Source organism: Teleopsis dalmanni, chromosome 1 (assembly GCF_002237135.1).
Source record: "Teleopsis dalmanni isolate 2A chromosome 1, ASM223713v2, whole genome shotgun sequence".
Taxonomy (NCBI): domain Eukaryota; kingdom Metazoa; phylum Arthropoda; class Insecta; order Diptera; family Diopsidae; genus Teleopsis; species Teleopsis dalmanni.
The window spans coordinates 11689585-11703790 of NC_051846.1; the positions used below are offsets into that span (position 1 = coordinate 11689585).

The 14206-nt window shown below is 29.8% G+C and overlaps 1 protein-coding gene across 1 annotated transcript in view; it reads right to left on the reverse strand.

Moving 5' to 3' along the window:
• LOC119677344 (DNA-binding protein D-ETS-3-like) overlaps positions 1-10123 on the reverse strand; it is a 22086-nt gene extending 11963 nt beyond the window's left edge. Inside the window, exons 1-4 of the mRNA XM_038088650.1 lie at positions 9920-10123; positions 8942-8992; positions 5107-5190; positions 1765-1888 (exon numbers count right to left, since the gene is read on the reverse strand). Coding sequence (XP_037944578.1) covers positions 1765-1888; positions 5107-5190; positions 8942-8992; positions 9920-10001 — 341 coding nt within the window. The 5' untranslated portion in view covers positions 10002-10123. The remainder of the gene's footprint in view (positions 1-1764; positions 1889-5106; positions 5191-8941; positions 8993-9919) is intronic.
• Positions 10124-14206: the final 4083 nt, after the last annotated feature.

Sequence of the window (14206 nt, forward strand, 5' to 3'; positions counted from 1 at the left end):
TCATAAAACTTCTTTTCTATTCATCATTCCACAGTTATCTCATCGTATTGGAGTTTATAATCAAAAAACTACAAACGAATTGTTACATAGACAAAAAAAATATATAGTGATGTAAAATCAAATGTTCTTATTTAATCAGAAGTATCGCATCATAACTCAACGTCAAATGAATATGTTTTCTTTGTAAGAAAGCATAGGACACCAATCAAGAATGACGATCGGTTTCAGCACTACAACTGCTTTGGGCGCGTGCTACAATACTTTCCATATATGTACTACTAAAAGCGATATATTTTCAAAATCAACTAAATTATACTGACTCTAAGAACAATATTGCGCTGAAATTATCTGCACCATTATAGCAATTTCGGTCAAATTATTTTAGACATTATTGATGAATTTTTGACTTAAGTATAATTTAATATCAAGATGGACAATTTTCAAAATTTAAGCAACACCTAACACTGTGTAGATACAGTGTACAGGAAGTGTTATAAAGTCTTCTAAATTTTGGTATGAATGAATGTTAGAAAACTTAATATTTCTTCAACTTAGGTCTGGTACTCATTAATTTTTGTTGCCTAGGCGATCGTTCAACTGCACTCTGATGCTAATACTGGACACTTTTGTAATAACTTAAAAATTATGCATTTCATTTTATTATTTTAATGATTAAAAAATTGTATATTTTAAATATTTTATAAAGTTTATAAGCTCTGTTCATAATTTTAATGTTATTCTAAATATATACACATTTTTTGTTTAAAATCTGTTACATTGATAACTTTCCCAAAGGGTTAAGCTCCAGTAATTTATCATATTAGAACCACGCCTATAAGGATTAACCTCACATGTAGTACACACGTTATGAATTTATAATGAAATCTATAATCTAACAAGAAGGACAAGTAACAAAGTCATAACATTTAATGGATGACAGGAACAAAAGTGAGCAGTGCTTACAACCATACATAGCGAATAGGATTTATATGAAAGCAGATTGTTTTGAAAGAAACATTAAGATTTTTAAACCCTTTCGTAAACTAATAGTTTTATTGTTATATCAAATTTATGATCACGTGCAGAATATTAACCAGAAAGTGTAAAAGTGTAAAAAATATTCCGTAAGGATATGTTTTGGCGTTTGAATGTAAAATAAAAATAAAAATGAATAAAACTGAATTGAAAAGAAAGAATATATCAGCCACACCCCTAATATATATTAACCAAGCTCATGGTAACTGCGCAACACCTTTCGAAATACAAAGCCGATAACATTGCCTGTGAGGAAAGGGTAACTTTCAGAGCAATGCATATTTACCCAAACACCAGTTTTAACTAATTTAAAGGTGTTTTTGAGTGTAATATATGCAGTTTAATATATAATTGTTAAAGAAATTAAAAATAAATCGACTCATAGGCGTTCGCAGACAACGTTGATGTAAACTGAATTTGCAATAGACATACAGTAGACATTGGTTTTCACGATAAAACGCTGTGTGAAACGTAGGCACGCAAGTCTTTAGTGGAGGTCCTTAATGGCACAATAAAAATACCCTGCTTGAAAACTGAATATAAAAAATCGCTTTTAATGGTATGATAATGAAATTCTAGTGATTTTTTAAAAGACAACGGACGTGTGTCATGCTTAACATGGGGCTAACTCACAATAGATGTAAATTAGTTACATTTTGACTTTATAAACGATAATACACGTGTCCACTTGAGAGCTCCTGCATTTGACGCGGGCTAATATCTTAACACCTGCATCTTTCTGCTACTGATTTTTTATAGACTATGAAATGCATATAAATGAGTATATGTGTATAATCGCACTCACCAGAACTTGCTAGTCGACTGCTTGTTGGTCCAAACATTTGATATGGATCTGTAATAAAATATATAAAAAATTCAATTTAAATAAAATTATCATATAAAAATAAGAAATATATTTCACGTTAGTTTGATATTTGCAAACCATTTTAATATTTGACATAAATGTATTTCCTGGCTGATTTTAATTTATTTTGAAAAGGTGTGCATAATATTATGGAAATGCTTAAATGTACTCTAACTTCGCTAACAGGAAGGAGTAATACTACGGAGGCCCATTTCAAGTAGTTAAGGAACAATTGCAAAACTTAATTGCTGCGTAGGAGTAGGCAAATGTGCCAAAAAAAAAAAAAAACATGGAAAAAAATACATATGCAAAATAGCGACAAAAATATTAAAATCCTTATACTTGCACACTATGGAACCACAAATGTGTCCACAAACATTTTAAGTGTCTACGTTGAATGTTGGTTTCCGAAGGACAAATGCAGCTAAAGTGCATTTTAAGATACTTATCCGCTTTTTTATTACATTTTATTTTATATTTTCTTGTTTTGTGTATATTGTGTATTGTATATATTTATGGAGTGCACTTGGGCGTGGCACTTGAAAATCTTAATGCTGTTGTTGTTGTTTGTTCGTTTGCTTGTTTATACATCTGTAGAAATTATATATTTGTACAGATGTAGAAGCAGTTACTGCTTAAAAAAGCCACAATATAAAGCAATTAACACAGTAGCAAGATTATTATATCAGCTATATCCTGCTTATGACTTAACTGATTTTAACAACTTCAGACATTGCTATAGCTAGGAACAGAGTACTTAAACAACAAAAAATGTTGCATGTGGAATCAACATATAACTAAACGGCTTGAAGTTCATATTCTTCAGGAAGGTTACATTTCCCCGATTCACACTGATATTGTTGCTATTATGATAATAATTACATACTCTTGAGTTATTGTAAATACAGTCTATTCTCAAGCAAGCTCTACTACATACATATATATGGCAAATAATTTCCTTTTAGACTTAATGAAAGCATTTTCATTTAAAAATAGTTCTGCCTATACATATATCTATATATAAATAAAACAATGTGACTTAATTTCATGTATGCATAAACGCAGACGTCTAGATTTTGTTTCGCATTGTATTATTCATTATTATGAAGTTGACAAACTTTCTCATTGTAGCTGAGAATTATTGTTTTTTTTTTTTTGACTGTATAAATCTTGAGTCTTCGACGCATTGCCTACCTTATATATATGAATTATATGAAAATTACTGGCATATTGTTAAAAAGTATTAATTTATACATATATATATACAAATGTATTTGTGCATTCGTATCTGTGTGCATTATTGCCACGCGACTTTGTCACACATTCATCATATTTACAGCATTCCCAATGCAGCATTTACGCTCTTTTTATTATTATAATATTTTTAATGCTTGGTCTCGTGGCCGTCAAATTTTGACAGACACATCACATCAACAGTTCTTAAAACGACTAAGCTCTGCTATAATTGAGACGCTTAATGGCAACCCAATTGTTTCATTTTGGATTTTTTATATATAAATTTTTTTGTTTCCATTTCATTTGAAATGAGTTTTCATTTCATTTCAATTCAATTTATGGATGTTTTTTTCTGTACTCGAGTACTTTTCAAGTAGCAAATTTAGGTTTGATTTGCGACTGTTACCGTACGCGGCAGTCAGTCGTACCCATTGATGCAATCCATATACCATACAATATATAAAGTTTTCATTCCACTATTCAATTTTTTTATATTGTACTTTATTGTATTTTGTTTTAAAATATACATAAGTTTGTTTTTATATGTCAATGCCGTGCGGTTTTCTTTTAAAGACCCTTTTGTGAAATACACAAACTTTTTAAGGGTCTTTAAAGTATTTGTTTCACTTTAAGTGCCTTTGAGTGACTCGCTTTTAAAAGGTCTTTAAATGAAACGCTTGTATAGCTTTCAGCTTTTTATGATCTTTAGTGTTGAATTAAGTTGTTAACGCAGTAAAAACATGATCATTACGGGTACTGAACACGGCTATACAACATTGAATGAGAGATAAATGATCATTGGAAAGATTGAACTGGACTACAGAGCATTACATGGGATAAATGCTGAAGAAACTTTTGTTAACTGTAATAAGTACCCGTATATAGAGAACAAATATTGATTTTACTATTATTTAAATATTATTATTTTTTTATTAAATGTTTTTATTAAATAATATATATTTGTTTAAATCTAATTACAAATTCATTCCAACTCGATCTTTAAATCCGTTAACAGCTTCTAAACCAAATAAAAGTATTGTGAAATATTTAAGGACGTAATAAGAGTGTGAGTCAAAATTTGGGTTAAATAAAGAAAGAAAAGAAAGGTTTCCAAGTTGTTGTTGTTGTTTATTTTTTTTATTCAATGTGTTTTAATTCCATGTAATTTTCTCAACGTTCCTCTAATTTCTTAAACTCCTCTAAATTATGAAAGGCTTACAAATTCTGAACCAAATGGGTGGAAAAGTTTTTCATCCATAAATCTTCACACTATATTTTCAAAATATGATCAAGCAAAACATTCACAGCCTCACATAAGATACTATTAGCTCTTCCACGACAGGCAAGAGGTCAGAAAACCAATGAAAAGATATACTAACAAAAAAACAGAATGTTATACTGAAGAACGGACAATAAACCTAACAAAAAGGCAGACGTGTCTGTAATACGTGTTATGTGTTATATATTATAGTCTGATGAAGTGATTAACAATAATCTAGTCAAGGTGCAAAGAGGGGTTTTGAAGAAACCCCGCAGTTAATAGAGAGTAAAAGTGCTCAGGTGCACTGACTCAACTAGCCTCAGCATAATAATTTTATTAATTATATATTTTAAGTTATATATTACATATTTTACATACGTAATTAGTACATATATAGTTTTTTTGGTGTACAATGTCCTTCTCAAATAATCCCAATAATTTATTATTAGTATCAAGAGATCATATCACTTGAAATAAATATAATTCTGTTTTTTCAAATTATTCCAGATCGTAAAATAAAGAACTCAATATGAAAGAATTGCATTATATGTCTACTATACTGAACTAATCTACTTCTTACAAAGCTATTGATTTATGACAAAAATTTATTTAAGAAAAGTTAAGAAGCATTGGTGAGTGATATTGGAAATGATTAAAACATAGTAAAATAAATTTCATTTTAAGTATTAAAAGAGTTTTTAATACTTACCAGGTTGCCTCAGATGTGTATGTGGATCCAGCGATGACTTTCCAACGCTGACCCCTACACTGCTCAGTGCGTTCGAACTATAGCCTGGAAAATATGTTACATCTTATTAATATAGTTGTCTTAATATTATTATTATAGTGTTGTATGTATTACAAATTATATTACACAAAAGACGTAATGAATTTCAGTTTGTTATTATATAGTCCTTTTTCAATCCTTATATTGATTCAATATTCAATATATAAAATAGTAACGTTTATAACAAACTTTATAGCTGACTGACTAGATTATATTAGTACGATTAATAGGGTAAACTTTGTTCCCTAAACTAAACATTATTAATCAGATATATATTGTCGAATAAATGTTGTTTTTTCAAGGAGTGTATCCATCTGAAAGAAGTTAAGTTATTCTAAATAATAAAAAAATGAATTAATTTCAAAATTCTAGTAAAATTGTTTAGTTGAGGAGGATATCCGCTTGACAGAGCTGTCTATTAAAAAAGTTTTCAATATATTACTTAAAAAACGTTCAATTCATTTTAATATTAACTAAAATTAACATTTTAGAATTCTATAATGTTAAACTCAATGATCGTATGAAGATGATGCCCTTCATCATATACGACCATAGCTATATGTATAATGCACATCACTATTCTTTTTTATAATGTTAATAAAATTAATTTAAAATCAAAATATTTGTATACATGTCATATGTTTTTAGATAGGTCTATATAAAAACTGGATCTATTCCTCAACGAGAATCAATTCTCCGATAATTGTGAATTAAAATCTCAAAATATCTAACCAGTGAAAGACGTAAAGTGTAAACAATTCCTTTTAATGGTTTGTGATTATAAAGAACCAAAACAATGCCTGGAGCTATACAATTTTAAATTTGAACCAAAAAAAGAGCAAGACAAAATTAAATCAGAAACGTGGCAAAAAGTTGGCGCTATACAAATTACACCCTACGGCGATGAAATCAGTTTTGCTTGTGATGTCACTTCTGGATGAACACCGTAAGCACAGAGCAAACTTGAGGCAGTTGTTGTTGATGATGGAAGTTATGGTGGTGATGACGTTTGAGCTGATGCAAAGTCCTTTGTGGCGTTATTCAACTGAGAAAAGAACAAAGGACACATTGTTGCGTGATGCTTGGGAAAAGACATGAAGCTGCGATGTACGCAACGAAGCTGAAATTTTATTTTTTTGAGGCTATAATGTCAAGCGACAGAAATATGGAAGGTGTTGGTTCTAAGTGACAAAAGGAACGCCTTACAGTGAAAGTGGCTGCACTGTAAAATTGGCATAAAGTAAGTCAAACACACTAATATTGTGAATATATTTAAAGTATCGTGTAAAAGAAATATTAATATATATGAATATTCAAATTTTATTATTACATTCATTTTATTTATAACAAATAAACTTATAATAATTATAAATATTCTATAAATATTCTTATAAATATATATATTCTGAAATATAGATAAATGAAAAATAAAACTAATTAGATATTATAATAATTAATAAAATTCAAAACTACCTCCCCACACTTAAAGCCAATTAACGTCAATATTATTTGGTTGTTGCCATATATGTTGTTAATCATTGGTTCCGAATGCCAACCCAATAACATGTCCCGGTTCATTGAATCACAAATAAGATTATTTTTCTTAGTCAAACATTTCAGCACCCTTTTTCCCACACATTATCAATTATATTAACGTGTTCATTCAAATATGGAAATGTTAAGGAAAAATGGTGAGGAAAATTGAAAAGTTTAACACGTGTAATGCGCACCTTTTATCTGTCATATTTGTGTGATATTTGATTATAGATATTTTTCGGTTATTGATTGTTGAATTCTGAAAATTGTATGCTTCATTGGTTTTTAAAAGGCAGTATATGTTTTACTCCTTCAAACATTTTTTTTTATCAAAATTAGCATAAATTTTTATTTCCATTTATATGGTTAATATTTGCTATGAAATGTTATATTTTTGTGCATAAGTAATAATAATATAGAAGTATTTGAAAAAGTTTCATAATTGAAGCTACAGATACATTTTTTATAATAGTATCAAATTTATATAAATAATTTTTAAATGGCACTTCAAACTTTTAAAATAGTATAAATAAAAATCTTACAAGTACGAATGGGTAATATTACTGATTATACTATTGATATTATTATTAATATTACTCAATTAGTATACAGCAGAATTTAAAATAATTATTAAGATTTTTAATCACATATTAAGTAAGATATTAATTATTGAACATTAAAAAAGCAATCTGCACTAATGAACTAATTATAACAAATATTAAATAGTAAACAATATCATAAATAACAATTTTAAAGATAATATATTATTTCTTTGATCGAATCCAACGTTGCTAGGCAATGAATTATTCAGGCTGTGAGCGATTTGAGACTAAATTTTAGTTTTTATTAAATTATTTTAAAGATGAGAGAAAACTGTTTTTAACATTAATAAACCTACCTATAATAACCTATTTCAGTAAAATTACAAATGGACTAAACTCTCTTGTAGTCAATGTCATAAATACAGTTGGTTCAACAATATTATTGAGAAAACTTATAAGTTAAAATTGGTGACCATTCATATAAAGAAGTTTTAATCACAATTCTCACATTCCTTTATAATTTATAATTTTTTAAAGTTTTTCCTTTCACGTATTATTGATTGTATTCAAATCTGATATCCCTTTTGCACTTTCTGTAAACATTTTTTTTTATAAAAAATAAAAAAAAAATTTTATAAAAAATCATGGTGTTATTCATATGGGTTCAATCACTACTATCCCATCTGATATTTATCAATGTAATTAATATGATATTCGACTCAACCAATTTATATTGCCTGAATTGGAAAATAATCATAAAAAGTCGGCAATTATAATACTGATGGCATTATTTTATTTAGTAATGTATATATCACGATCCAAGAAAAATTTGTTACAAACAAATATTTACTATTCGAATCACAGAGAGATTTGTCAGAAACAAATTTTAACTATTCGAAGGATCAAAACTAAATCTATGCGGATTGAAATAATTACCACATCACATAAAGAAATAGTTAGATAATGTATATGTGATGTTGAAGAGATTGATGTATAGTACATCTCAATAATGTACTCATTTCTGAAGTAACTATTTTTTTACTGGATTAGAACACGTATAGTGAAATATATCACTAAAATGAAATTTGTTTTGTCTTAGTAAACTCAGTTTTAATGTACCCTCTTTTAACAATTTATTTTATAATCTTATATTACTATAATTTTCAAATAAATTTTCAAATAAATACATTTATGATGAAACATACAGTAGAATCATTAAACCTTACACCTAGTATTTACTTATTATAATTCCTATCAAACACAAACTTTTAAGCAGAAAATATAAGCGTACTTGGCACACTCTACGAATCTGTTAAACGGAAATAGGTTATAGCTAGTAAGACGCTAGTAAATACAGCGTGAACGTTAAAAATTCCGTGATAAACTACTTCAATAAATGTAACATATCGAGATAAGGTTAGTTCTTAATTACTTCTAACAACTATAATCATGGAATATACCGTTTATTATTATTTACATATTATGTTCTGTATCAACTTAGTATTCAATAAAAAATACTTAATAAATGTAACTGATTTAAACTAATAATGTATATATGTATTACCCTAAGCTCTATGAGATTAAATGTAACAACAGGTAACTATACCGTTCTAAACTATTGATTAATATAATTTGTATAGCGGATTCTCAGAAACTTCCGAAAGTATTTTTTTTCTTACCTTGCGATTGTGCTGAACTGTGGGATCCCCACGAGGATTTGTATGAAGAATCTGTAATGAAGCAAATGCATACTTTTAAAAATATATCAAATAAAAAATACTTTTATTTTTTGTAAGATTAATAGAAGAAAATATGTTATAAATATTTTAATAAAACAAACTTAAGTCTATTCTATATTTCAGATATTGTTTTCTATTTTCCTATACTGTATTAGAACTTGTACTACATAATTTATAGTACATATATTATAGTACATAATATAATTGTTCTTTGCTATTGTTTGGCGTCGTAAACTTTCTTGTAAATAGTGGAAAAATTACTATTTACTACAGAATATTTTAATTTTGATTTCTATATATTTTTATAAGAAAAACTAGAGGGAGAATTCCTTACCAGGTTAACATTATTAAACACTTCAAGGACAAGTTACCCATAACTAATTACTCCAATCAATGTATACTACAATAAACACTTATTACACATAAAAATATCAATTTTAAACAGATCTAATTGCTTTCCTATCTCAAGTTCCGAGAACTTATAATAAAATTTTACAATTTTTGACAATTATTCCCTAAGACCTCTTAAAATTATAATCAACTTTTCGAGTTCTTGAAAAGTATTCCCTAAAAACTGTTGACATTTACTGTCTTGAATTTTGAATTTTTCTTATTTTTCACTAAGCACTAGTTTTTAAAATTTAATTGTATATAAAATTAATATGTACAAATACTTTTATTATTATTTTTTATTCGAAATATTTCTATTAACTTCGTAAAGCTCAAAGTCCTCTTATACCGTTTTTTTTTTTTGAATAACGACTCGAAGCTTCTTTTCATGCTTTCAACTTCTGGTATTATAAGTTATAACAGTCCTCATATGAATAAATTATTTTTTTTATGGAAGACTAGAATCTTTCTTATGTATTTCTTCAGCTTTCAGGGTTATAAACCAAATTAAGCGATATATAGGCTTACCTGCAAACAACATTGAAAAGTTGCTAAAACTTCCCGTCGATCGTGACAAATAATCAGCTGAAGTTTTAATATCAAGCATCATGGCACAAAAAGCAAAGCGGCGGTATATTTACGTTAATTATACGCCGCCGACGGTATATAATTTAGAGTTTCTTAAAAATCGTTTAAGTATCTTATCTTATGTATTAAAATATACTCCCCACAATCGGTCATTTTCTTTCAATAAAAAATTGTTTAACGACTTTTCAAAAATATTCACAATAAAATAACAACAAATATAATTGTAATATTCACATTAACCATTTAATAGAACTACTCCGAATTATTATTTTATTTTGCAAACCGGAAAATAATAACACCAGAAGCCCACAATTGTCGAGACCGCAAAATAGTATTGATGAAAAAAAATGTACACGAATACTTAAATAAATTTATTTAAAATGTTTGTACAAAAATTCATTGATTGTGATGTTCAGTAATCGTCGGCGTACGCGTCGCTAACGGAACAGGAAAAGGAACGGGAAAAATGACGATCGGAACCGGTTACCGTTACCGGACACCTCAACTTCCGTACAACTTTTAACGTAAGTGCTCCGAATATTACGTCCAAATCACACAGTATATTTTCGGGTTATAAATTATAAGTAAGCGCGCACCTTTATGTGTTTGTGCAAATGTCAATTGAGATATATGGACTCAGTTTGATATGAAAACCTAAGACACGACAAGTTTTAAATGTAAATTTTAATTCTAAATAGTAGCGTCGGAATATGTTCAAAATCGCCTTATACTTCTATATGACTTTCTACTTGCACTGAAGTTTACGTAAAGTACATTTTATTGAATTTACTGAAATGATACCGGATTGCGACTGATCTGTGGCACGGCAACGTAACAATTGATTTCATTCCGTTGTCAAATCGCACATATCCTGCACAGTTACCGGCGCGATGATATAGTTTGTTGGTGCGCATTACAACCCCGTTTAAACTTTGTGTTACGCCCGCAAGGGTGAGTTGGCGGATGTCAGTATTGTAGCATGTGGGTGAGTGGGTGGTTGATTTAACTGATACTCTGCGGTGCTTCAGTTTAGGGGTAGCTTTTTAATCAACAAAAATATTTGTTGTTTTTTTTTTTGTTTTGGAACGTGTATACTTAAGCTTTAATCCATACCAGCACCATTTTCCGTTGAAACACCAATCAGCACAAAGACAAGGTGTGGCTTTCTCATATGCCGCACAATGTGCAGCAAGTAACCAAAAGCTTTTTTACTCTTTATGGCAAAAATCAAATTCAATAAGTTATGAAAAAGGAAAAGGGCTGGTAAAAATATCGGAAATACTTGCCAAATTACTATTTCGAGAGGAAAGCAAATTTGGTTAAAAGCTTTGACGTAAAATAAACATTTTCTAATTGATTGAAATTGAAAGCTCAAAAAAATTTTTGAAGAATAAAGTCCTGAAGATACTTATATTCAAACTGAATACATTTGTACATATTTACATATAGCTATGTTTCATATTCGAATTCGAAGTTTCCCAGTAAGTTTTCCTTATCTACTACTGAACTATATGAAAAGCTTTTTTTGTCTTACGAAAGCTCCGTTTGTAAACAAATATGGAGGACGATACTGTTTTTGGTCGAGTAACTTTAATGGTAAGAGAATACAAGTTGGCGCGCGTGGTTTTTAGTGGGTGACACGAAGCAACAAGGACGGATGTATTATCCACTTCCTTTTTCCTTCCACCAAACACAAGGATATTACCGTTTCGTCGTTTTCCACGTTATCTAGACGCCAGTTGGGGTGAGAAGCATACTAACTATAGTTAAAAAAGTTTTGCTTTGAATTTTCAGCAGTGGCTAAAATGAATACACTACCAGTAACTACACACACTTTGCATATAGATTTCATTGTAGGACGATATGAATACAAGAGTGGGGAACCGCACTATGGAACGTGTTTGATGCATCTGATACGAGTAAATCAACTCCTATGTTATTCATTCACCTACAATTTGACTGCGAAGTAAGTGAAGCAGTCAAATATAGGCGCTGCAAGAGGGACGGGTATTAATGCCGCTGATGGTATATGATAGAGAGGAAGGAACAGTTAAGTGGTGCACACTCATGCCGCCAATTCCTGCCGATTGTTCCTCAACATGCCAGCAACGCCTGCAAATTACACTTTATACTCATTTGCTCAAGTCACTAAATATGGGTGTGCTTGTATGTGTATATAAATATATAACACAGTATTAGTTCAAGCGTTCGTATGATTGTGTGTAACTAAACATACAAGTCGGTATGTGTATGAGTCGGTACATACACATACATTTGTAGGAGCACTGTTATAGAACGGGTGTGTCGCTTGTTGGAGCTATAAAGTGTGAGCGCTTAATTAATTTTTGAGATCATTGAAAAATATTTTGTTTTTGTTGTTGTTTTTTGTTTTTTTTTTGCTGCTTGCTTTTTAAACAGTGCCTTTCATTTTGTTAAGCATATATAAGCTTTGTTTATTGTGCTATCCCACCGCCCGCAGGCGTAGAAAAGCAAATTGCAGTTATGTTCCTTTCAATACTTTTGCTTGTTTCTTGTTTGAACTTTTTTCCTTTTTATTTAAATTTGGTTTTGAATGATTTTTGCATGAAAAGACGTTCTGTTTTTCCAGTTTTAATTTTTACTTACTTTGTTGTTCCTGACATTTCTGTTATTTGTGATTGTGTTTGTGTTTTCAGTTTTGTTGTTGTTATTTAATACATTGCTTTCTGTTTATTTTTCTTAGCACACATTTTTCTACACCTTTCATAGTTCGACTCCTTTTATAGTTCGTCCATCTGGTTCGAGCTCAAGGCATTCATTCATCAGCAGCCATTTACACTCCGAGCTCGGTGGGGCGGTGAGTAGTAGGAGGTTAAATTTTGACACGCAGTTATTCAATAAAAAGCAGAAAAGTTTTTCTTTGCTTAGCTTTGTGCTAATGGCATCAAAAAGCAATTTTATGTCGTAAAAGACGTTTCACATTGTGCTTTGCAGAACACAACAAGCGTAACGATATATTTTTGATGTTCATTTTCTTGATTTTCAATAGTTGAAGGGCGGGCGTATTAATTACTATTCACTCAAATTACACATAATGTTATTCTCATACTTATTATTTTCTAATAAATATATTTAAATTTTTCAGTATTTAATTAGAATACAAAGTCAAGCTCTGAAAAGGCTTTTCAAGGTACCATGGTATATTAGAACGAATGACATCCTCAGGGACCTCAAGATTGATCCTATCAAAAAATGCATAAAGGATAGAGCCTTGAAATTATTTGCGAAAACTGATAGGCTTACCAATACCACGTTATCAAATCTCGGAATGGTTACAGGCTTCTCGGGGAGGTACGCAAATCTGAGGTCAATTATTGCTTAGTCTGATGAAGTGATAAACAATAATCTAGTCAAAGCGTAGAGAGGGGTTATGAAGAAACCTCGCAGTTAATAGAGAGTAAAAGTGTTCAAGTGCATTGACTCAACTAGCCTCAACATAATAATAATTTGATTTTGAATAAAAGAATCTTTGAGATTTGCTGAGAAGAAGGAGAAGGGACACAATCGTTCAATTGAAAATGGTTCGACGAAAATCAAAAAAGAAACCACTAAAGCGCAAGTTAATTTAATCATTGCAAAAGTTCTTCATATGTACATTTTGCAATCATCCGAGGTCTAGTAGAGATAAACTGAATATAAAGCAAAAACTGGCGTTAATTAAATGCCAGATTTGCGAGGAGAAATATTAAACCACGATTACATATTTGTCTGATTCGATAGATGTCTACAATGATTGAATAGATGCTTACTATGCCGTTAATTAAGAGGACATAGGTATCCTAATAATATACATTATTTTAAAAAAGAAATATACTGAATAAATTGAATGAATCTTAAACATAAACCTTTAGATCCACAGTTCTGGAAATCGGATTTTTTTACTAAACGTCTTCTCATATTGCCAAATATACTGACTTTCAAATTTTTGTCTATTTTTGAAAACAACCCCAAATGTAATGGTCCTAGATCCGAGGAATATGATGCAAGCCATAAGAGTGTAATTAAGTTCAATTAAGTTGTAGGTCCTTTTAGCAGTGCGACCTGTCGCACTGTATAGTAAACAGATTTCAGCATACCATTTAGCAGTCTATCGTCAATCAAAACTTCAGACTCAATTTCTACAACTTTTCGGTATAGATTTACATCATTACTACTGTTGTTGACCTCTGTTGCCTTGCTTTAAGGGAT